We start from the raw sequence: 23,690 nt of genomic DNA, 5'->3' as shown, positions 1-23,690 counted from the left end.
CCAATTGATAGGACAAGCGGGAAGAGGAGGAAATATAGGGAATTCCGGTGTCCGGCGGAGAACTCAATGACTGAGAGCTGCAGGCTACGGGCTACGGTCGCCGTTACGGGTCGACTTTTATCGCATACCGCCCCGACCCGATTAATGCCGTCTCTCTCAAGTAATGGCTCTTTCTCCTTTTTCTCTCAATACGAACCCCACCAAGTCACGCCTCGTACGGACCAACAGGCAGGCGACTCGGTGGTTTCCGATCCGGATGCGCATGAATCGGTTATTCTGTTCCGACTCAGTGGCGAATATCGACCCGCTTGGAGAGCTCCCGCTCCTGTCCGTTGGAGTTCAAATGTTTCGAAGGTGACCGGACGCCGGAGGGGATGTGCCCATTAACTCTGTTCACTGCTTCCCTTTCCTCCGCCGCCGCACCTCCTGTTCACATTTTCCGGACGGTGGGGAGATGGCGTTATTTGCGGTCGATGCGCTTCTTTTCTACCTGTGTTGCAGTTTCCGACTCGTTCCCGGACACCCAGGACCCACCACCCCTTCTTCCACCTTCCGCCGACCAGCAGGTCTTCATCTCCCTGCTAATCTCCTGCAAATCCGTCGCCCAAGTAAGGCAGGTTCATGGTCAAGTGGCTGTTACGGGCATGACCCAGAACGCAGCCGTCGCGAACAAACTCCTCTACACTTACTCACAGTTTAAGTTCATGGCCGATGCCCGTGTTCTCTTTGATCGAATGGAGAAAAGGGATTGTGTTTCTTGGAGTGTGATGATCGGTGGGTTTGCCAAGATTGGCGATTACTGGAATTGCTTGTTGGTTTTCCGGGAGTTGGTTCGTTCGGGCTTTCGTCTTGATAATTACAGTGCGCCCTTTGCCCTCAGGGCGTGCAGGGATTTGATCGGTGTGAAAGTTGGTAGAGAGATTCATACTATGATTTTCAAGTTTGGGTTGCGATCGGATTTGTTCGTGACGGCTGCTCTCGTTGACATGTACGCTAAGTGCGGGGTTTTGGAGGAAGCACGACAGTTGTTTGATAAAATGAGTAAGAGAGACTTGGTTTCCTGGACGGTAATGATTGCTGCTTATGCGGACAGTGGTCTTCCCAGTGAATCTTTGGCCTTATTTGATAGGATGAAGAAGGAAGGAGTAGTTCCTGATAAAGTTACCATGGTAACAGTCGTTTTTGCATGTGCAAAGTTGGGCGCGATGCATGAAGCAGTTGCAGTACATGAATATATAACTAGGAGAGGGTTTTCCTTGGATGTGATCTTGGGCACTGCATTGATTGGCATGTATGCGAAATGTGGGTGCATAGGTGTTGCAAGGAAGATGTTTGATGAGATGCCACAGAGGAATGTTATTTCTTGGAGTGCAATGATTTCAGCTTACGGGGTTCATGGGTATGGAAGAAAAGCTCTTGACCTATTTCCCTTGATGATAGATTCAGGAGTTCGGCCAAACAGGATTACATTTGTTTCAATTCTTTCTGCTTGCAGTCATGCAGGCCTTGTTGACGAGGGTCATCGATTTTTTAACTGTGTGATGCCTGAATACGGCGTAGAACCTGATGTGAAGCACTATACTTGCATGGTTGATCTTCTTGGGAGAGCTGGACGACTTGATGAAGCATACAATTTGATCAATGGCATGAAAATAACAGCAGATGAAGGACTTTGGGGAGCCATGTTAGGAGCGTGTAGGATCCATGGGAACGTTGACTTGGCTGAGGAAGCTGCTAATCAGCTTCTTGAGCTACAGCCTAGAAATCCTGGTTATTATGTTCTGCTGTCGAACATATATGCAAAGGGTGGAAGATGGGGAGATGTAGCCAAGGTGAGGGAGATGATGACGAGCAAAAGTTTAAAGAAGACACCTGGATGGACTTGGATAGAAGTTGATAACAAAACTCATTATTTCAGCATCGGGGATAACACTCATCCTCAATCTAAAGAAATATACGAAATGCTTCACGTCCTAGCAAAAAAGATGGAAATAGCTGGATATGTTCCAGATACAAATTTTGTGTTGCACGATGTCGACGAAGAGCTCAAGGTTGGCATTTTGTACACCCATAGTGAAAGGCTTGCAATATCATTTGGACTCATAAGTACTCCGCCAGGTACCACAATTAGAATAATGAAGAACCTTAGAGTTTGTGGTGACTGTCACACGGCCACAAAATTTATTTCTAAGATAACGGAGAGGGAAATAATTGTAAGGGATGTAAATAGATTCCATCATTTCAAGGATGGGTCATGTTCATGTGGGGATTATTGGTAATTTAGTGATTGTTTATTTCCTGAGACGTTGCAGTCCGGAGCTCATCTGACAAAAGTACTTTTATTATGAATAATGGCCGAATCCCTATAGAAATGGGATTCACTAATGCTGTTCTTTCGCTGAAACAATACGGAAGTTCTGTCAACTGGCTTGATCGATGAAGAGTCGTGATGGTTCAAGTTTCCATGGTAAAGGTTGCAGAAGTTGATCAGTTCAGACAAGCAACGATCGAGGTGATTCAGCATCAAGTTATCTTAATCTCACTGAAACATTCGTTTCGAGATGCTGCAGTTCAGCTGGGTTTTGGTTGGTCTCAATTGACCTGGTTAACATATTCAGCATGCCAGGCACATCAGATCTTGTGAACGTGATGGAGATGACGTTGTAAAGGGGACATATGAGGCATTTGCATGGAACAAAAGTTCAGTAGCTTTTCCTGTTTGAACACATAGTTGTCACCTGCCAGAGACAAAGATGAGATTTTTTGTCTGTTTCCTGTACGAACTCAGGGTTGTCCCCATTTCGGGTCGAAGTGGGAAGAAGATAGCAGCTTCTTAGGCCTGGGAGCCTTGAGCATGGAAGAAGCTAGGGGCTAGAGAGCTGCAATAGATAACAGCGAGGAGAAAATGCATGCTTGTAGCCATTACACAGATTCACATATGCTAGGCCTTAATATAATGCATCACACATGGCAGCAACAGAGCCAGTTCCTCAAAGTGTCGAATGTGGTCACCAGGTCTTCAGATACTAGTATGTCGAGTGCAACTTGATGGTAAATCCAGTTTGACAAATATCCAACATGATGTCAATTTTATTATGTTGAACAACAAGAATATGCTCACCAAATATATATTCAGTTGTTGAACATGAAAATAAAAGAAAATGGAGTCATAATCTTTGACCTGTGGATGTAGGCCCGTGCGATGCAGCGCCTTCCATCTTTCCTTCCTCATCTTTGTTTTTCATAGCTTGTTCTATTTTACTTATTTTTTCCAAGCATATGGAAGTCATAAATTTTCTCAAGCACGATACAAAATGTGGCATTACAACCGAATCAACTTTTGTTTCTCATCTATTAATTATCTTGCAACGGAATGATCTGATGTACGACAATTGACAGAAAAAAACAAAATAATAATTTTATGAATAGTCATACAACAGTAAGAGAACAAACAACAGTTTTATGAATATAACTGGATCTCCTCTTTCCTGCTCTTTAACTGGTAGATGTAGTTGCAAAACTGGAGCCCAAACTCAGCTTCCTCTTAGCAGCCTTTGATCTGTAACACCACACTTCAAATGCTTCACTAAGGTCAGGGAACTTGGACTCCTCTGTCTTTAACCATTCAGTCAAGATATTGGCCTGACTGGGGGATGGCAATGCAAGCACCAGCGTGACAAATGCCGATTCTATAGTCTCACATAGCTCTTCCCTCATCCTGAATCTGGACCCGACCTTCTCACTTCTTTCCAACTCCGGCTTGGTTTTCCTGACAAAAGGGAGCCAAATGTGAACCAGATCTAGTCGCTTGTCAACTGGAAGCACTGCTACTCCGTATCCAACTGCCTCCACCACCTTAGCCATCACCTCTGTCACCTTCAACTTGAGCTCCAGCACACCCGGCTCTGAACCTTTCATGATCCCAGTAGCTTCCACAATTTTGTTTGAGATATTCAACCAAGTCTCTGCAAAGTGCTTCATTAAGTCCAATCTTGGCAGGATGCTACAGATCCAAGAAAGATCAGACAGTGTTTTGATGAACCGCGTCTCTGTTTCCCCTTCTAAAGGATGCAAGGATGATTTTTCAATATCTTCCTCTAATCTGGAAAACAGACTCTGGAGGCACTTTCTCACTTCATCTTTTATGTGTTCATCTGCAGCTAACAACGGAGCATCGTCGTCCTCTGTGAGCATATATTCAAGTTGCTCTTGAACCGTGGTTTTTGGCTGATCCATTGATGAGGGCAAGAAGGCAGTTGCTAGATGCAACGCTGCAACAAAAACCTTGTGGATAGCAGCAGAATCAACAGGTTGTAATCGAGCAAGGATTGGTTCGGCTTGAGGACCAAGCTTTGGGAGAACCCTCAGGATTTCCTCCTCTTCAGCCTCTTCCCACGGGACTGCTTCCAGGTATTCAACACAGTCACATGCTATGCGCTTGCTGCCTAGAACGATGGCCACTTGAAGGATCCCAAGTGTGCTTATGACACCATACAATGTGTTCTCTGACGTATTTGGATTGTACAGCAACCGTAAGAAGTTGACATAGTGGTCGACCTCAGACTCGTCGCAGTAAACATCAACACAATTCCGGGAGTCGATTATCTGCAGTGTGGGCCAATTATCTGACAGTCGCTCTGCAAAGTACTGGCATTCTCGTGTGATAATGTGTGTATGACAGTAAAACCAGTCATCCCTACCATTTTTGGTCCGCAGTCGAACAACAACATCACTAGATGGCCGATCACCAAACTTTTTAAGAGGCATTTTTTCTTTATTCCTGGTGATTCAATCAACGAGACCATCATCAATAAGAATGGTCCATAGAAACAGTGCAAAAGAATACACCTACATATTTAAAACACTAAAAATCAATATGTCTAAAGAAAAATTCATACCATTTGACCAGTTGAAGATATCACATGCACAAATTCCTCCTTAGACAGAAACCAAAATTTTCAAGGACATAAATCAACAGCACCAATTAGATGAGCTTATTTATGGAGCCGCCACCATATAATTACTTGTAGCTATATATTCAGGTAAATTTACATTATTTGGCTGATTGGGATACACATGCTAAAAGGCACAGGCATGTCTTTGCAGGAGTTGGCTCTAATGCTGGAACCTTGTGCATCCCATATGGAGATCAGCTCTGGAAGCAACCCTGGCAAACAACTAAATCAAAACCCTGATACAACAGTCCAAACCTAGAACTGTAGTAAAAGTAAAATCCTACTCCTTGAAGCTACAGACCAAAGGAAAATACTCGCTAAGAACCCAAACTAAATCAATAGTGAACACTGACGAAGAAGTCATGGAGAAAACTAAATGCTAGGCACACGAGATAATGAAACACAAAGGCAGCAGAGAAAAACAGAAGCCCATTTCTCCAATCTGCTGTCCTTCACCAACAAATTGCAGAATTGAGGCAAGCACCCTATGATTAGCACTTCCAAGATGACGAGGTCAATACCAAAAGCTCACAAAACAATCTTATTGATAGTTAGCAATTATATGTGTTCAAAATGAGAGCTCGTGGAGTCATTGACCACTGCCTTTTCATGACACTTCCTCACGAACTCAAGAAAAGTGAAGATTATGTATCCCAAGACCTAATTGTTCATAAGCACTGAAACTTCCAAAAAAGAAACAACTTACGGTTGTTGAAGACAAAAATTTGAACAGTAAATATTAAATAAAAGAGGAGACTTCTAAAATACAAAATAAATGAAGTTGGTTTATCATAGGGACAGAAATAGGGGTTTCGAAGAAAGGCAGCCTTAAGATTTAGAATTTATTCCATGTCGGGTTAAATGGCATACAGATTCTAAAACATGAAAGACTGAAGTTGGTAACAGGGAATACATAGGGTATTGAAGCAAGTGCAGCCTCATATCCTAAATTTAAAATTTGAATGCACTTGTAAGGTTACCATTTCTATTGACAATCTTTTTTAGTGGCTTGATAGCCATCAGTTGTCCTGGGACATGCGCTGCAGCTGACCGGCAGACGCACATACAACTTCTTGTGTTCATATAATTTTCTAGGAGATAACAGAATGAACCAACGAACTGGATATACAGAGCTAGTGCACATCCATGACCAACACATAGATCATCCATTGCACATTGTGACCCAACATGGAGAGTGTGGTAAAGAGGGAACAATTATCAAAGAACTGTGTCTCACAGAGGATTGCGTTTAATGTAGAAAAATTATACCCAGTGAACTGGATTCGCTTAGTAGTACTGTATTAGCGACGATCCAAGCACAAATCTGCAATCATCAAAAGAAGAGAGGAGGAGACGGACGCAGGGGGGGAAGCGATGCTCAAAAGTAAAAAACAGAGGAAATTACACTAGCGTAGCACACCAAGCAGATCGCTAGGATCTGCGTCGGGAAACCATATGTGCACCTAAGGCTGCTTGAGAGCCTCGAATCACGGGCACAGTGGAGTTTTTCACCAGCCTTTGCTTTGCAGAAGCAATGCATTGCAATTTTCTGTAAAATCGTGCAGTTCGAGAGCAATTGTTACGCCAAACTCTGTGTTTGGACTGGCATCAGCAACTCATTCTAACATCATAAGAGGATGCCTTCGGCACCTCTATTCCCAACCACCTTAGCAACTCTATATTTTTGCAAGCAATAAAACGTTGTTTCCATCCGAATTAAGGCTCATACGTGGTGCCTAAACGTCTCAATTGATACATTAATGCAATAACACACAAACCAGCTAAAACGAACTATAGAACCCACGAAAAGAGAGAGAAAACAACAACAGAATTAGCAAAGATGAACATTTCAAAAACGACACCAGTGTAAAGCACCGATGGAAGCCCTGAAAAAACCTTTTAATGTTTTAACTCACCCTCCAAAATGTTCCAAGGACAAATAAACTCAAACATCCCTCCGTTGCCCATCACCATCAATGAACAGTAAGGAACTATCTTCAGAGACATGGTTATCAAATTACGGAAACAGGAAGCGCAAGCTATGCCTGTTATACTGGTATAGAGAAACAACTAAAATATCAATTGGGGAGAATACATCAACCAACAACCATCTGAACAGCACTCGAGAACCCTAAATTTTGAGCGAAGTACCTAGTAGGCAACAAAGTGACAGGCAGAATTTTCCAGGGACGAGACGGCAACAGTGGAGATTTCTATCCGCGTGTTAAAGAGTGCCTTGTGCCAAAACTTTGCTTAGCTCAAAAGAAACAGCGACAAGACGAAGCCCCATGACTTGCACTGCACAACAAAGCAGTAGAGGAGGTGCGGGAGTTTGAGAGGGCATGAAACAGGAGGATCGAGGAGCGCCAAAATTACACACTAAGGGTCTAAAAGATTATGGAAATCTTGGGAGACAGTCCACCAAAAAGGAGAAAAGATGCTCAATCGAGGGAACAGACCATCGTAAGAAGGCTTCGACAAGATTGGGTGCTACTGGTTCGGCTCCTCTTTCGGTGTCTGTCTCTGTCTCTCTCTTCCGTGATGGCTCTCTCCCGTGATGGGGACCCATTCAGTTTCCTCGTCCAGGACTAGGAGGGATCGACAGAAGCTGACCGTATCAATAATAATTACTCGCTTAAACCTTTACACGGAACAACCATTGGGCCCCAAGGAAGACTACCCACGAAATCCCGCCGGTCTTTGGCGAGCGCAGATGCCCTCTCGTTCTGCCCAAGTTCCTCCTCTGTCCCCCGATTCCGATTTCGATCTTTTTCTGCACAAACTTGGCCAATCATTTTTCAACTGTAGTAAGATGCGGTCGACATAGGACAGAACTAAAAATCCTGCTCAATTATTTCTTAGCGGTAGGATTTTATAAGGATGAAAGATGAGAATGCTGAAATTTATGAGATTATATAGTTACCTTGTTTACATATTCCAATAAAGTGATCCGAGAGCCAGCGTCCAGACCTGGAATCACGAGGATTCACGTGAGCCAACTTTTGGGAGAAAGAAGTTCAAACACTTTGATTTTGATGTAAGATTTTAAATTTTTAACCGTGAATATTTGAATCCTCGCCAATTTTTAGAAATAAAAAGGTAGTTTTTGAGTGCAATTAAAAAATTAACTGGATCGCGAGACATTCATAGGACTTCCAATAAGGAATGCCTTATCATAGTTTCGCAGGGCATCGTACATGTAACGAGTTAGACTTCACCCAAGTTGAAGAAGATTTAAAATCCGAATCAAAGGTGCAAATTCTCAGAAGTGCCTCGGCTCCACACTGACAATACTGAGAGAAAATAGATGAAACATGGCAGTTTAACTCAGCAATCACTTGGATAAAGAGCACTTGAATTGAATCGGTTGTGCCACCAATGAGTCTGATTAGTATGTCACCAACTTAGGTTCAACTTAGACAATCTACACTTTGGACATAAATTAATTTGAATCGACATGGAAAATCCAGTTCGGCTTTGAGTTTTATATCAGAGCTCAACAGGTCATAGTTAATCTAAATCTGAGCCGAACTTACTCCGATCAACCAAATCTCGTCATTGAACAATAAACACTTTTCCTTCATGAGCTCTCTGCAAGAACAATGCACGGGGGCTGGCTTCTCATATCCTGCAGCCATCGATAAATTGTGGAACTCCGCTGCTCTAATTCGATCCGACTTTACTGAGCAAGAATGTCCAGCAACAGGTGGAGATTGAAATCAATCGTGAGCGCCGCATATGCTGATGCATCACCTAAACCAGAATGCACCACAGCCACATGTTGAGCAGTGCCGTGACATAAAACATGACCAGCCATAACGGGATGTGTAAAGGCCTGACCACAACTAGCAACCAAGCAGAAACGAAGACATTGACTTCAAACAACCGCAGTTCCGAAACCATATCATCAAGGTCTTTTCCTACCGGTATGTGATTCACCTCCCCTCTCTGTCGCCAAAATTTGGAATTGAAACGATGCATTCTAACCTACAGAATCAATGTCACACAAAGCAGCCAAAATGAAAAACTTCACGACCTTACACCATGCGCTCCCCCCCCCCCCCCACCCCTCTCTCTCTTCTGTAACTCACGTTACATGATATAATCCAGGCAGCAACGGATACTCATCAGTCGGCAATACAAGACGAGCGCGAACCAGATGACCGACATGGGCGGTGATGCTCAACTCAATATGGTATATACTCAAACCAAGAGAACCTGCAAGCTTGCCGCTACAACAGCGACACTCACCCGAAAAACTTAATCACGGTCTTATCACCAAGAGCTCGTGAAAGAATGCAAAGAAAATACAAATGATTTGCTATTAAAGGTTCCCACCAAAAATTCCACAAAGTCATAATTGTTGTTTCTAATAAAATCTCAAAGATCGTTTCCAGTAGCAAAATTCAACCACAAACTAAATTGGATATAGTCGAAGTCTAACAAAGCTAAACATTCATCAGCAAGAACGGAGGAAAGGAATGAAGTGCGTGCCGCTCACTTGATCTTCTTCTTGGGCCTCAGCTGCAATAAAAACCAGGACCTCAATAACAGATTTACCATCGTGAAGAAAAACAAATTATTATAAGCACACCACTACATGAGCAAACAAATTATAATAAGCACACGATATGAGCACCTGATTGCTGTGGCCACATTTCTTTTTGCGACAATTCACAGCTCTGGGGTGCAGACGAGCATAACACCTGAAAATAGCGAAATAGTGAAACACCACAAATTGCATGTTTGACAGTTAGATATGTCAAAAACAAGAAACCAAGTCACCGAGAACCATATATTCACACTAACCGTAAGGCAGCAAACTCTCTCCCCCCACACTCTCTCTCTCTCTCTCTCTCTCAATGAAGAAAAAAATTTATAGCAGAATCTCAACAAATACAGAACGGTTACTGTAGCCTATTCTGCAAACGCACTTCCAAGTTGGATCAATACTTTCTCTGATAACCCAGAACGGCCCTCTTATACCTACAATACCATGATTCAGTACTTTGAATAATACAGAACGGTTACTGTAGCCTATTCTACAAACGCACTTCCAAGCACTCGATCAATACTTTATCTGATAACCCAGAACGGCCCTCTTATACCTACAATACCATGATTCAGTACTGTGAATAATATCAATGATCCCCATCATAGTTTTAACAAAATAACAACTACAACATGAAGCTGAACAGTTCAGAGAAGACATAAATTGTGCCACCCATGAAAACCAACTATATATTGAGCTAACAAGCTGGCAAAGTTAAAGAGTGAATGTCTTTCTGGGCTTCTGCAAGTGGTCCAGCAATTAAACACGACTGGGCCTTGTACAACAGACTGCCCACGCCTCATTAACACAAAACATGGCCATCTTTTCTTCCAACAAGCAGCATTGATATGCAAACCAAGCAAGCAGGTTACACATTTAAAACAACCTTAAACCAGTACCTAGAAATAACAGATACACATTTCTTTCACTAAGACGGACCAAAAATAACCCATTTTCGAACAGATAACAAAAAATTGAATTACACCTTGAAACCTAATTAAATCTAGTCGATCGTAATCATATTCTGAGAAACTTGCACATAATCTTAATCTTAATAAAATAGTCTCACTTTGTTCCTTAAAAAGAAAAGTAAGAAATCTTACTTTCTGCAGATCATCTTTTCCTGATTATACTTCCTGGCCAAAGCCATCAAAGAGGGCTCGATAATACCACCACGAAGCCTTAGAACAAGATGAAGAGTCGACTCTGCACGTGCATGCAATATTCAGGCAACCAGAAATGGAGGAAAAAAACATCTCGTTGGCAAGATAAAAACTGGCCACACGTACCTTTCTGGATGTTGTAGTCAGCCAGTGTGCGGCCATCCTCGAGCTGCTTCCCAGCAAAAATAAGTCGCTGCTGGTCCGGAGGAATGCCTTAAAAGATAACCACAATCACCTCAGTGATGCATCAAAAGTATAATTACAAGCTACTACGGAAACCCCAGAAAAAATACTCATTATGCATGCTTTCTCGTTTATTTTAAATGCAAAACGTATCAAAAAGAGGAAATAACTGGGTAACGTTAAACAACATTTCATAAGAGAATACCCATTGATTTTCCGCGAACTATAAAACTGAAGTTCAAGTACTCTTTGAGAAGACCCATATGCAAGGGACTAACGACAGCCTACTAACAATCAAAACATAACAACGGATGTTGGACCGCTCCCTCGAAGTAAGCAACAAAAATCATTTAACCCTTGACGATCCACGAAGAGAAATCATGCATCTCCAATCAAATTATTAAGAGCCCCGGAAACATCTCGGGCGCCCGTGTCATTCCGAAACTCGAGCAGAAGAAACAATATGCCTCTCGTTCCTTCACTTCAAAAATAACAAAATGAAAAAAGATCCAAACAGCGACAAAAAAATTATTCATTTCTATTGACGATTGGGCCATAAACCACAGTTCCTGTTGCAATCTGAGTCGACAAATGCCCAAAGCAAAATGGAAAAACCAAAGTAACACGACATCAAAAGAAGGAAGCGCTCCTCCGTTAGTAAAAAAAAATGCGACGCAGAATAAGAAGAATAAGAGACTGCGCACCTTCCTTGTCCTGGATCTTGGCCTTGACATTGTCGATGGTGTCGCTGCTCTCGACCTCAAGGGTTATGGTCTTCCCCGTTAAGGTTTTCACGAAGATCTGCATCTTCTCCACTGCCTTTCTCCCTTCCTTCTTCTCCCGTCGACAACAAAGAGAAACCTAGGGTCTGCAAACCGCCTTTTCTTGGCCTTTTATAGGTGAGTGCGCTAGGGTTTTGCTCCAACTGTAGCAGTAAACGGGTCGGATTCAAGTCGGGTCGAGTCTAAACCGTTTGATGGAATCTGGATAGCGTAGGCTGCTGCAAGAAAAAGGTAGGACCCGGTTAACATTTGGATCCGGTTGGGACTTAGAGAGTTCATATTCTATTAAAAAGTTTACATTGCTTAATTTCTTAGGTAAGTTGGATTTACCAATAATTGTTCTCACTTCACTTCTACAACTTCCGTTGTGCAGGCCTAGAAATATTTTTTTTATATTTAAAGTTATTTTTTTATGTTAAAAATATCTTTTAGTTAGGTGCCATGACAAAGTAAAACTGAAATTTATATCTCAATCTTTCTCTCATCTATGTAAAGTGGTTCTTACTCTTTTTGGTGCAAAATCATGTGAAGGTTTGTCCTTGAAAAACGTTTGCATGTATGAGAAACTTTGGCTCCTTCAAACACCTTAGTATGCAATCATAACCAGTTTAATTTAGAAAAAAAAAACTCAAAACTATCAAATTATTTTTACATTGAAATTGTGTTCTTCAAAAGCTATTGCTTATTATTCAAACTTCCAAAAGCAAATTTATCAAATTGTGTTAATCTATGGAAGAAGAAAGCAATACTTTAATGCTTGAATATGTGTTTGTGTATCAACCCATTTCAACTTCTTTTTTTTTTTTCTGGAAATGGGGAAACCATTCGTGAGTTGAAAAATACAATTACAGATATAAAATGAAGATGTTAGAATACAAGTTAATAATTATCAACGCCCATGACGATACTAGTTGCCTTGGTGGGGTTTTATTGGCTTAGGTCAATGGCTGGTAGGTTATTGGTGGCATAGGCATCAAAACTTTTTTCGAATGTAGTTAGTATATTAAGTAACTTGTCATCCACACCAAGCATGGACATAATATAACAACTCAACCCATTCTTGGGCTCGGGCTCTTAATTCGAGGGATCCCAACCTGCCTTCCTAGCAGTTTCAGTTTCAACCCTAAAAAGGTTAGAAACCAAGACAATCTTTTCATCAATGACTTCTTTATAAACCCTTGAACATTCTTCATAATATTGAATACGAAACTAAACATTTGGGACATTACACATAGTACACCATAAAAAAAGGCTTCGGCTCTCAATCCGGTGGTGAGATTCTTTAGCAACTATTTTCTGTCGTGACAGACACATTATATTATGTCATTGCTTCGTGCTTTGCTTCTGTTTTATCCCAATGTGAATATGTGATGCTAGTGGGTTCAGTCACTTGAAACGTGGAGACAACGGCTTGAGTTATTAAGTTTTGGTTTTTATCTTTTATCTACCCCATGTGTTTGATTTCACTCAAACTTTTGTTCCAACATTGAGAAGTTAACATGCAAAAAAATTCTTTCATCCTTTAAGTGAAACTTGAATACCGATACTAAAGTTACATAATGACTGTAAAAGCTCCTAGCATGAACTTTCAACCAAATCTGAATTGAAGTTTTATCTTTACATTATAGTTCCATGTATTCAAAAAAGAAGTGGAGAGAGAGAGAGGGAGGTGTTCTGGTGTTCACCCGTCCATGGTAATGGAAAGCTTCGTTGAGTCCCATTCCGGTAATAGAGTATTTAAAAGGGGCTTTGTAAATATTATAGCATTCGCCCTATTATTTTTATGAGCATACATTGGCCCCCTTTCTCGGACCTCCAGAAACCCTAACTCATTTCGCTCGGTCTGCTTCGCGGCTTTCCTCAGAGCAGCCGCGTTCTTCGTCTGGTCCGCCAAAATGGTGCTTCTCTCTCTCTTTCGCTCTCTCTCTCTCTTTCTTTTCTGTTTATTCATAATACATTTCCCATTGATCTGCTGGTTATCTAACTTATAAACCTTAGGCTTGAATCGTATTATTGATTAACTTCCTGCATTGCTGGAAACTCACATGGGTGATGTTTGCTTCTTTATATGTGTTTGTTGTTGCCTGTAACTTGATTATTTCGATTTGGTTTCAACAATAACAACAGTGGTGTCTTCATTTCCTTCAAATTTTTGAATTCTCACGTTATCTGACTGTACTTATCATCCACTTGGTCTGTCGTTTAGTTTTTCGCCCGTGCCTTTCTGTGAACTAAGAGTAGATTTAGGTATCCACATTTATTGAACCAAACGCGGTTGAATGGATAGCTGTTGTTATGGGTAGCTTTGGAGGTTGGGCGCGATTGTTTAGAGGTATTGGTTGATTTTTTAGAGAAGTGCATTTCTGCAAAGTGTCTTGACACCCCTCTGTCGCTCTCTTTCAAACATGCCCACATCTTGTTTCTTTTACATGATGTGCTTTTCATCGTCACCATGTTCATAAGTTTGTTTCCTTCGGAAAGCAACGACTGTGATTTTTGGGCAGCATTATACTATTTACTGCATTGTCCAATTCGTGGCTATCCCACTTTGCCCTAGGATGTAACGACTGATCTCCAGGTTTACCATGGTCGTTCCCTTTATTTTCAATAAGGAGAAGTTTATATTTGTAATGGAAGGAAATCTGGATTAGTTGTATTACCTAGAATAGAATATTGTGATTGGTTGTGGAATTTTGGAGCTCAAAATCACAGGCTTGTTATGCTGTAATGCTCAGTTGTCCATTTGTTAAATTGGGATCTATGTCACATGGGTGCTTATAAATGGCTGCCGCACTCTGTGTCAACACTGGTGCTGGTGCTTCTCCGGCACATCACCCAACTGGGCGAAAAGTGACTATTTAAAATGTGCACATAACTAAACTATCTCTAGTACAAAAATTTTTATATATGAATATAGATAAATAAGGCTACTAAACAGTTAAATGGTCATCCAACAAATGATTTATATGCATATATACGCACACAGATATACACATCCTCATTGCATCCACACCTAAATTTTTTTGAAAAATTACTCCATCCAGATCCCATCCTCACCTGCATCATCCAACAAATGATTTATATGCATATATACACACACAGATATACACATCCTCACTGCATCCACACCTAAATTTTTTTGAAAAATTACTCCATCCAGATCCCATCCTCACCTGCATCATCCAACAAATGATGTATATGCATATATACACGCACAGATATACACATCCTCACTGCATCCACACCTAATTTTTTTTGAAAAATTACTCCATCCAGATCCCATCCTCACCTGCACCCGATACCCATGTGACATAGACTGGGATATGTACATAAGTTGGCCATGTAAATATGTATAAACAGAAAGGAAAAAGATAACAAGTGCTGCTACAACTGGGAAACCTACCTAGTCAGCCAGCTTGTCTTGAACCATGGCCCACCCAGCCAACTGGAGGATTGTGAACTAATCTTCTGCACCTATTAGTTGGCTGAGTGGTCACTAGTTTGCTGATCTATCTTGATTGCCATCCTTTGTTGAGTGATAATGGGTATCATGATATGAGCAGGTGAACGTGCCAAAAACTAAGAAAACATACTGCAAGAACAAGCAATGCAGGAAGCATACCTTGCATAAAGTTACTCAGTACAAGAAGGGAAAGGATAGTTTGGCTGCTCAAGGGAAACGGCGTTATGATAGGAAGCAGTCTGGATATGGAGGTCAAACCAAGCCTGTGTTCCACAAGAAGGTAAACCATCCATCTAAGCTGAGCACGACTTTGAAAAGGTAGCACTCGTAGATTAACTAAATGTTACTTCATCTTTGCAGGCCAAAACAACAAAGAAGATCGTGTTGAGGTTGCAATGCCAGAGCTGCAAGCATGTATCACAGCATCCAATTAAGGTCTGCCATCTCTCCCCTTCTCTCTCCCTTCCCCCTCTCTCTCTGGACTTTATATTTAACTTGCGGTTTTTGTTCTGCAGCGCTGCAAGCACTTCGAGATTGGTGGAGATAAGAAGGGAAAAGGAACATCTCTCTTCTAGTTGGTATTTCTGTTTTGTTTGCATCAGATTGTGGCTCGTCACTACCGGAAAAACCTAGGAAACATCTCGTCTTGTTTAGGATTTCAAGCATGTCGTAATTGTTTTTTGGACGCAAGTAAGAAGGGAAAACCTTGTGAAGCATTTCTTTGTTTTGTGGGACCTGCTTTAATGTAGACATGGTGGAATACTATGCTATATAAATTTTTGCTCACTTTGATTTTGATCTTTTTATGTCCATGTTGAGGCATTTGATATTTGCTCCTGGGTTAGATTGGTTATGGGAGGTCATAATCATACAGGCAAACTGGGAATTGTATGTGGCAGTATGCACGTGCGCATGCTGCAAACACTATCCACTGATTGATTGGACTTAGGTGAAACATTTTGAATCACAAAACATGGGTAGCGTTTGATTGTTATTTAGCTGCTAGGGTTTTCCTCTCCAGTAAAATTTTTTGGATTGATCAATCGATATAATTGGCAGGCCCTTAATTTGTTTTCAGATTCATCAATCAATGCATAGTTGGTAGGCCGCTAATTTGTTTTCAGATTCATCAATCATATATAGTTGGCAGGCCCCTTAATTTGTAAACCCTGGTTCTTTAAAATGTTTTTAGTAGGCAAGTTAGACAGAACCCTGCGAATTTACGTTGAGAGCTAGCTGGGTATTAAACTCACCTCTCAGGTCCAATCTCATGATTAGGTCTCCACCCCGTTTCTCTAAGAGCAAAATTAGGCTGGTCTTGAAACCTACGGCCCTGCCCAATAGGCAATTGTTCATGGGTTCAAACCCCATTGCGTCCTCTTCCTTTGGCTGAGCTACAGCGCATTTATCGGTTCAAGGGACTTGCAAGGATATTTTTTTTTTCCTCCATACTCTTATACCTCCAATGTTCTGACTTGCATGGTTGTTCTTGATCCATGCTTAGGAATTTTGTGCGCTTATTCTTGGTAAACGTGGTTCCCTCCGCTGACGTGACAAGTTCTTTTCACTAGATTGACTTTGGCCTACACGAATCTTGGAATATTTTCAAGTATTGAGCATATATGTTACTTTTAAACATTGACAATCTTTTAAATTATGTAAAAATTTTTTTCCCCGCACTAATCAGACTGTATTGCCCACACCTGTCATGCTTGCCAAAGCCTATCGTTTGAGTAACGTTCACACATTTGTCTGCCAAGTTCACGTAGTTGGCCTTCAAAGCTATGAAAATGCAGAACCTGTGAAACTAAGTTTATGGTGGTTTGGTATTTCAAGAAGCCGCTAACGGTTCCGAAAATTGACATGGATGAGCATTCAAGCCGTGTTAGAGCCCCCCGATGAAACCACTGGTTATAAATGACTGCTTGTCAAGGAGTTTTAGGAAGGAAAACAGTCGATTCCATTCGCAATACAATAGATTAGCAATGTTCGCGCTTGTTGCACAAACTACAGCACCTACCATTGCCTTTCACACTCTGTTCATGTGAAATCAGTCACATGGAACTCGGGTAAACACTTAACGTCCTGTTCTCAATGTGACTCTGTGGGAACATTAGCCTTGACTACACCTTATTCATCAAAGAAACTCCGAAACGGAAGCTCCAAAGGGTATTGCATAGCCGATCAAACTGACTGACATGCAAACAGCATATCATTGATTCGATTTTAGTGGGTGTTATTTCTTGGAACTGCTGGTGCTATAGCCACCTAAGTTTCAAAGCAGGTCCTAAACCATAGGGACAGAGGATAGGAGGGGAGGCTTTGGCTTATTGGTTATCATTCCTGGAAACTGAATAGAAGGCCATGTTAACACCCAAACAATTAGCAACCCTTTTAGTTCTTTTTCTTAAGTGCCCGGTTCTTTAGCAGGCACGGGATTGAAGAAGCCTGCTGTTATTGGAAATCTTCTTAAACCATTGTTGATAAGCGTGGTTTCTAGGGTCACAAGAATAAGAAGTCAAATCACACGGTGCGATGATTCCACCTGAAAAGGTGAAAATGCCTCCTCAGCCATAAATTTTGCTGGTCACTGTACCAATATCAGTATAGCAACATTGATGGAAGAACCATTTGCTTGGGTCATATTGGTGGGTGGGGTAACCAGGGAGTCATCTCACCTGATCTCAACTTTAAAAGTACGATCCTTTTCCTTTCATTTCCATCCTTCCTTCCGGAAGGAAGCAAAAACACCGATGACAAAATTGCTGACATGTATAAATAAAATTGATGTTAGGTTACAGCAGTTGCCTTAATAACTTGGCTTATTTTACTGTCATCTCTAAGGTAATGTGTGAACTCCGCAAGAGCCGAGTTCTGAAAATCAGTTGGCTGTGGATAATGTGCTTATCTTGAAGGATCGGAATGTGAGAGAGATTTCATATGAGGGATCATTATATCGAGCAATCCTTTAGGATTGTCAACATGAACCCAGTGTCCTGCATCTGGGAGAACATGATACAGTACTCTCCCCTTACTGGCTTCTTCAGCTCCTTTGCTGGTTAAACTTTCAAGCTTTTGTATCACCTCTGGCGTCCATCTGTCGCTTCTCTCTGCACGCACAATCATAATATCTGTGCCTTTAGGTGGCTTCTCCAAAAGGGGCCAGTAATCCTTCTGCCTACAAGAATTCCCATCAAGAAGTCAGAGAAATAGATAGAAGTTTCTTGCAGCATAGTGACAAACACTACGGTTTCCGAACGGCAGAACTTCCCCGTACGTGTTACTAGTTGTTCTTTAGAGTAACGATACAAAGCAAAGATCCTGCAGAAATACTAGCAGAAAAGACATTGTGCTCTTAAAAAACTTTCTGAAGTCGTGTCTTGTAAAGAAGATCATGTTTCACGATTATGGTTCCATAACAACCGGACAGAAGGAGACAGCCACCAAATGGGTCATAGACGAAGACGTGTCCCATAAATCTATCGTTAGTGGCAGACAAGAATATACAGAAATGTCAAATTCCAGATCTTGCCTTGATCTTAATAGTTCACATGAGTGTGGGTGTGCACAAGAGAGAGAGAAAAAGAAAAGAGAGAGAGAGAGAAAAAGAAAAAAGAGAGAGAGAGAGTACAAAAAGGAATCAAACATCTCCACGCAGCCACTTAGATTAAAAGCCCAAGTCATTTGCTTCCCTGTGGAGTCCACCTTTAAATTGCTCCCAACCCATTCTGACAATGCTTTAGAGAATCCCTGCTTGATCATGTGTTCAACCAGCCACCTGATATTTGGGAAGTATTAATTTTCCTCTGCTTGCACTTATTGTCTAATAATTCTAGATAACACAAACATATTTTTCCAAACTGACGCTAGTTCAGTTGACTACCTTCTTGATGGCAATGGAGTAGACAGACTTTGGAGGGTATGCAGGACCTTTTCCACTTCTAGGTCGTTGTTATCCGAGTTCACTTCATGAGGAACTGAATCCAGCACCCACAACTGCTCTGCATCAAGAAATTACCGATGCTCAAAGAGAAATAAAACTTATTGACACAGTCCATTACCAAAGAATACAAAACTACTCTGGCAAAAACTCATGCACACCGTCCTAGATTACATGATGTCAGTATCTTATTGTGACACTCTTATGCTATAAAGGTTGCAATTCTAAATATTTCAGTAAATGTGACCGATGGTTGCTCTCAATAATAAGCACAGCTCTACATTCCAGGAATTCAGTATCTTGGGTGGACATTGACGCATAGTCCATTACCAAAAAATATAGAACTAGTCTGGTGAAAACTCATACACACCGCCCTGGACTAGTACATGATGTCAGTATTTTATTATGACACAATCATGCTATGAAGGTCGGCGTTCAAAACATTCCTGTAAATTTAACCGATGGTTGCTCTCAATAATAAGCAAACTCTACGGTCCAGGAATTCAGTGTCACGATGGATTTTTGACAGGATCATGGAACCAGACTGCTCTTGCCAGAACACTAGGGGAGTGTTTGATGGCATCAGATTTGAGATCTGGGTCTGACGAGGCATGCTTTTGCTGATGTGGCAAAGGGTCCACCATAAAGTCCATGGTTCATCAAACTAATACTTGAAATCCTTATTTTATATTTTGCATTGAGAAAAGGTTTGGTTTAATATCAGAGAGGGGAGGGTCTAATCTAAAATTCATTGATCTCAAATCCTGAGGATCTTACATTTGCAATAAATTCCTGCTAACATAGTAAAACTGCAAAAATAACATCTGATATTCAAGCAAGAAAGCCTCGATATAGATGTAGTTCTTTTGTTTAGATTCCAAGATTCTTCCAGACAGGAAAACGGTTTAAACATTTCTTTTGAAACACTGTTCATGAATAATGACAACTACAACAAGGCCCTGAAGAACAGTTCGATTTGAATTCCAATTATTCTTCTGACAAGCCTTGTCAGACAGAATGGAGAAAACCATTCAAAAAAAGTTCAATGATAGGAGAGATCAATAGGAATAAATATTAATTTACACATATCGTTCTCTTTCGAGATCTTTAAGAACACTCTTCAAAAAACCATCATTTAGTTTGTATTCTTCAGTCTTAAACACCCATACCTGACACTAGCAAGTGACATTTCAATGCTATAATCTGAACCAACGTTTTGTTATGACAACTGGGGATAGGCTAAACCATTGATGTAAATCTCATTTCCAGGCACCAAAGATTTTCTTTTGTAATATTTTAATAATTAGGTGAAAATATTGACTCTCACAAAATATACCAAAATATAACAGAAACCATGAATAGTATAGCGAAGTAAATTTTGTGCACAATTCATATTGCAACAAAATATGATATTTCGAAAGTAAAGTTTTGTACCAAAATATCATGGTCTTATTTTCATCATATGGTTAACCCAGTCTCACCAAAATTACAAGATTTTCAATAAGACGTTAACATTTGTTATTATGGATTGCAGGATGATAACAGCCAAGTCAGTTGAATCTTGCTCGATGGAGCCGGATCACCAAACCAAATTACTTAACCATATTCATAAGTTGTAAAGAATACGGATGAGATGGACTACAGGCTTGAGCTAGGAGACAGTATTAGATAACCAGACGTATTAGCTCTAGAAAAAATTAAAATGGTACAATTTGGATCTTCAAGTGTCAAAATGAAACCAAGAATTTGATGGTCTGCCCGATAAGAGAAAGGTATCCATGAAATTACTTTCACTATTTGATGATAAAAAGTACAGAAGCAAATCACATTACAAGAAAATTTCAGCCCGAAGGGTAAGTGCGACTTGTACCTGCTTGGGCAAAACAACAGATTCACCATAATCACCACGAGCACATGAAGCCAGAAATTCCAGGGCAACTTTTCCACCCATGGAATGACCGATTACAACATCTGGCGAAGCCCATTTATGAGCATTAATCAGATTAGCTAAATCTCTGGCAGAATTTGCCATATCATGAGGAGGCTCCAGACCTTGGATTCCAACTGATTTCCCATGGTTTCGCAAATCCACAAGGACAATTTTCCAAGCTGCAAAATAGGACTAAACACGGATCAGCAAGGACTTGGGAGAAAGCAAGTTTCTTGAGACAAGAAAGCAAAATGCATAAAAATGTGCTACTCATTAGTATGTGGACAAACAAGACGTAGGCGGAAACATTATAAGGTACATGGTCATGAAGCTAAGATGTGTAACCACTTTAAGATATATGAACATGGTAACAGAAACATACATGTGCAACACGAGAAATGAATTCTTAGAAAGAAATTTTATCAGCATGGTCTAAGACCGATTTAGCCAGAAGAACATTCATTATTAAAGGGAAAACCTCTTGTTACACCAGAGAAACTGGAGATTCAACTCCATCCCATATAAGGCCAGTAATGGAATCACGTAGTTCACAAATTATCCTAGTTCAGACAAACCTCACCTGTTTAAGTGAAGAGCAAAATTGACTTGGATCATAGCCTTGCAAAAACAAGCGGGTTGAACCTAGCGAGTCATTTGCATCTAAAAAGGAAGACCTAGTGAGTCATCCAAGTCAACTGGAGATCACGTAACTGATGGGTAAAGCAAACATTTAACCTTCACATTTTCAATTTTTTCTTTTTACCAACAAATGAGAACATCATATGCAAGAATTGTGATGATGAAATGAAGTTCTAGTCTTGCTTCTCTTAAATTTCTGCATTAGTTTCGCACTGAAAATGTCGACTACCGAATGAATGTTACAGTTTTCTCTTTGTGACAATTAATTGTTGAATCAGATTGTTATACATCATACACCATTGTCAGAGGACATAAGACAGCCTCAGCAGCGTCTCCAGGATTGCAATTCCATCATGAATTGCATCAAATGACAAGAACTGGAAACACAGAAACAGGTTTATGAAATGTACATTTTGTGCACGTTTGTACAGTTTAATAAAAACACACGCATGGTAACCGTCTAGACTCCAAAAAAAAGCACCAATCATATGAGCAGAATGCCAGAAACGACCATTATATTAAACACAAACGAAAGAGAACAGCAATGATGAAATAAGAAGCCAAATTTCAAGCAATAGTCTGAAAAACACAAAAAAGAAACTAAATTGCTCTAAACAGAAAAGAAAATGCACCAGCCAAGTGAAAAGGAGAACGAAAGAGGTAGTGGAAATCGGATGCTCAATGCCATTATGTTGTTCTTACCAGACTGGCCATGATCTAACAATATACTCGCAGAAACAAATTCCAAATGACGTTGTTTCTTTGTATAAATTCAACTGAAAATTTTATGGCTTTGTATAAATTCAACTGAAAATTTTATGGAAAAATGTGATTACCTGAGGAAGGGGAAACTAGTGAAGATGCCAATTGGCGGGAGAAGGTCCTCCAGTTCCTGCCGGAGCCCATGAGGCCGTGCAGAATGAAAGCCGTCGAGGCTGTGGCGGCGCTGGGTGCTGAAGATGGTGCCGTCGTCTCAACCACTTCATAGGCAAGCGTGCTCAGTCCCCTCCCTGCACCACCACCGCTTCCCCAAAGCAGTGAGAATCTCTGATTGGATCTGGAGATCCTCAGCAGTAAATTCACCACCATCTTTGATTCAGGTATTGAGCAATATCCCTTTTGCGTAATTCCCCGTCAAAAAGGAAACCGAGGAAGAAAATTGAAAGGACAGGTCCCAGCTCTGTAGAAAGAAGAGGAATCGCACACAAAGAAGAAAAAAAAAAAAAAATAGAGGAACAGGATGTGAAAAGAAACTTTGACAGCTGTGGGATTTGAACCCACGCCCTTTCGGACCAGAGCCTAAATCTGGCGCCTTAGACCACTCGGCCAAACTGTCAGTTTTTGATTGCTTGCGCACCAATTAGTTTCTTAATTTTATAGTGTACGATGTACGACTGCATTCAATCACGTCAAATCGGATAAATAAGATTTGTATTAGTTATAAACTTTCTACGTGATCCAATTCTGCCGAGTGCACCCTATGGTAAAATGCTTGTATTCAACCTGCATCCGCTACTCTTAATCAAGTCTTGAATGCTAAATAAGAAAAATTAATTATCATAGTTAGATCCTACGAAAAGAGTAACTTCATTGGATTCAATTTAGACCTAGTTATGATGGTTACCTGAATGGATTAACGTACATCTTGTCTCGATTAGTAAAAAATATAATATACTAAAAAAGTTTTAGTTCATATCCTAACCAATTCAATGTTTCGGCACGACTTATGTCGCACTTTTATCACCATTTTCTTCAGATAGACAGGATGCCATGCCAATTGAAATGATCCTGTAAATCACAATCTTTTTGGTTCAAGAAGCACCGGCTGGCAGCTACTGCAGCCACTAACCAAAATGTGCTCCAAAAGATTATACTGAAAAAAAAGTACTCTTTTGTTCCATATTCATGTCTCGCTTCTACACTTTTTGCATCAGGAGTGGACAAGATTTTGGATTGAAGGACGAGAAAAACAAAGGAATTCAAAATATCAAGGCAGATCGGCAGCTTATTACACTTTCAAAACTTTATCACTACACAGCACGATATCCACCTAATCAGAATATTCTCATGTCCAGGAACCAAG

The 23,690-nt window shown here is 40.7% G+C and overlaps 5 protein-coding genes and 1 non-coding gene across 16 annotated transcripts; 2 read left to right on the top strand and 4 right to left on the bottom strand.

Annotated features, from left to right (window-relative positions):
- The first annotated feature begins 374 nt into the window (after nt 1-374).
- On the top strand, nt 375-3,182 carry LOC116253842 (pentatricopeptide repeat-containing protein At3g26782, mitochondrial-like). Its single transcript, XM_031628804.2, has 2 exons — nt 375-1,399; nt 1,496-3,182. Exons 1-2 carry the CDS (start codon nt 375-377, stop codon nt 2,277-2,279), a joined length of 1,809 nt encoding a protein of 602 aa, XP_031484664.1. The 3' UTR covers nt 2,280-3,182.
- Nucleotides 3,183-3,322: 140 nt separating this feature from the next.
- On the bottom strand, nt 3,323-7,738 carry LOC116253849 (BTB/POZ domain-containing protein At3g05675). Of its 11 annotated transcripts, none has more exons than XM_031628831.2 (4): nt 7,107-7,731; nt 6,872-7,008; nt 4,899-5,167; nt 3,323-4,780 (listed from the first exon to the last, which is right to left on the bottom strand). In XM_031628831.2, exon 4 carries the CDS (start codon nt 4,765-4,767, stop codon nt 3,496-3,498), a length of 1,272 nt encoding a protein of 423 aa, XP_031484691.1. In that variant the 5' UTR covers nt 4,768-4,780; nt 4,899-5,167; nt 6,872-7,008; nt 7,107-7,731; the 3' UTR covers nt 3,323-3,495. The 11 variants fall into 11 exon arrangements, with proteins under 11 accessions (XP_031484691.1, XP_031484716.1, XP_031484683.1 ...); XM_031628856.2 differs by lacking the exon at nt 6,872-7,008 and having other exon boundaries at nt 7,107-7,253; nt 7,415-7,731; XM_031628823.2 differs by lacking the exon at nt 6,872-7,008.
- A 1,514-nt stretch (nt 7,739-9,252) lies between these two features.
- On the bottom strand, nt 9,253-11,723 carry LOC116247721 (ubiquitin-60S ribosomal protein L40). Its single transcript, XM_031619998.2, has 5 exons — nt 11,558-11,723; nt 10,797-10,883; nt 10,611-10,713; nt 9,595-9,661; nt 9,253-9,479 (listed from the first exon to the last, which is right to left on the bottom strand). The coding sequence occupies exons 1-5, from the start codon at nt 11,658-11,660 to the stop codon at nt 9,453-9,455; spliced, it is 387 nt and encodes a 128-aa protein (XP_031475858.1). The 5' UTR covers nt 11,661-11,723; the 3' UTR covers nt 9,253-9,452.
- Nucleotides 11,724-13,393: 1,670 nt separating this feature from the next.
- LOC116250727 (60S ribosomal protein L44) lies at nt 13,394-15,896 on the top strand. Its single transcript, XM_031624600.2, has 4 exons — nt 13,394-13,533; nt 15,199-15,378; nt 15,459-15,533; nt 15,614-15,896. Exons 1-4 carry the CDS (start codon nt 13,531-13,533, stop codon nt 15,671-15,673), a joined length of 318 nt encoding a protein of 105 aa, XP_031480460.1. The 5' UTR covers nt 13,394-13,530; the 3' UTR covers nt 15,674-15,896.
- Nucleotides 15,897-17,852: 1,956 nt separating this feature from the next.
- Nucleotides 17,853-22,845, bottom strand: LOC116251306 (uncharacterized). Its single transcript, XM_031625493.2, has 5 exons — nt 22,444-22,845; nt 20,909-21,147; nt 18,982-19,094; nt 18,730-18,876; nt 17,853-18,276 (listed from the first exon to the last, which is right to left on the bottom strand). The coding sequence occupies exons 1-5, from the start codon at nt 22,694-22,696 to the stop codon at nt 18,003-18,005; spliced, it is 1,026 nt and encodes a 341-aa protein (XP_031481353.1). The 5' UTR covers nt 22,697-22,845; the 3' UTR covers nt 17,853-18,002.
- Nucleotides 22,846-22,863: 18 nt separating this feature from the next.
- On the bottom strand, nt 22,864-22,943 carry TRNAL-UAG (transfer RNA leucine (anticodon UAG)). The gene has a single exon. It is a non-coding gene; the product is annotated as a tRNA-Leu (tRNA).
- Between the last annotated feature and the right edge of the window lie 747 nt (nt 22,944-23,690).

Source organism: Nymphaea colorata, chromosome 1, assembly GCF_008831285.2.
Source record: "Nymphaea colorata isolate Beijing-Zhang1983 chromosome 1, ASM883128v2, whole genome shotgun sequence".
NCBI lineage: Eukaryota > Viridiplantae > Streptophyta > Magnoliopsida > Nymphaeales > Nymphaeaceae > Nymphaea > Nymphaea colorata.
This window is presented reverse-complemented; position numbering and strand designations above follow the sequence as displayed.

Excerpts from the sequence above, each read along its gene's own strand:
- LOC116253842 (XM_031628804.2), top strand. The coding sequence starts at position 375 with ATGTGCCCATTAACTCTGTTCACTGCTTCCCTTTCCTCCGCCGCCGCA. Across the intron at positions 1,400-1,495 it reads TCAGCTTACGGGGTTCATGG|TCATGCAGGCCTTGTTGACG; the intron begins GTATGGAAGAAA and ends TTCTGCTTGCAG.
- LOC116253849 (XM_031628815.2), bottom strand. The coding sequence starts at position 7,524 with ATGGGTCCCCATCACGGGAGAGAGCCATCACGGAAGAGAGAGACAGAG. Across the intron at positions 4,781-7,414 it reads GTCGAAGCCTTCTTACGATG|GAATAAAGAAAAAATGCCTC; the intron begins GTCTGTTCCCTC and ends TTGAATCACCAG.
- LOC116247721 (XM_031619998.2), bottom strand. The coding sequence starts at position 11,660 with ATGCAGATCTTCGTGAAAACCTTAACGGGGAAGACCATAACCCTTGAG. Across the intron at positions 10,884-11,557 it reads CAAGATCCAGGACAAGGAAG|GCATTCCTCCGGACCAGCAG; the intron begins GTGCGCAGTCTC and ends TTATCTTTTAAG. Across the intron at positions 9,662-10,610 it reads GAAAAGATGATCTGCAGAAA|GTGTTATGCTCGTCTGCACC; the intron begins GTAAGATTTCTT and ends CGCTATTTTCAG.
- LOC116250727 (XM_031624600.2), top strand. Across the intron at positions 15,379-15,458 it reads AGCCTGTGTTCCACAAGAAG|GCCAAAACAACAAAGAAGAT; the intron begins GTAAACCATCCA and ends TCATCTTTGCAG. Across the intron at positions 15,534-15,613 it reads TATCACAGCATCCAATTAAG|CGCTGCAAGCACTTCGAGAT; the intron begins GTCTGCCATCTC and ends TTTGTTCTGCAG.
- LOC116251306 (XM_031625493.2), bottom strand. The coding sequence starts at position 22,696 with ATGGTGGTGAATTTACTGCTGAGGATCTCCAGATCCAATCAGAGATTC. Across the intron at positions 19,095-20,908 it reads CTGTTGTTTTGCCCAAGCAG|TTGTGGGTGCTGGATTCAGT; the intron begins GTACAAGTCGCA and ends GATGCAGAGCAG. Across the intron at positions 18,877-18,981 it reads ACTCCATTGCCATCAAGAAG|GTGGCTGGTTGAACACATGA; the intron begins GTAGTCAACTGA and ends CCCAAATATCAG.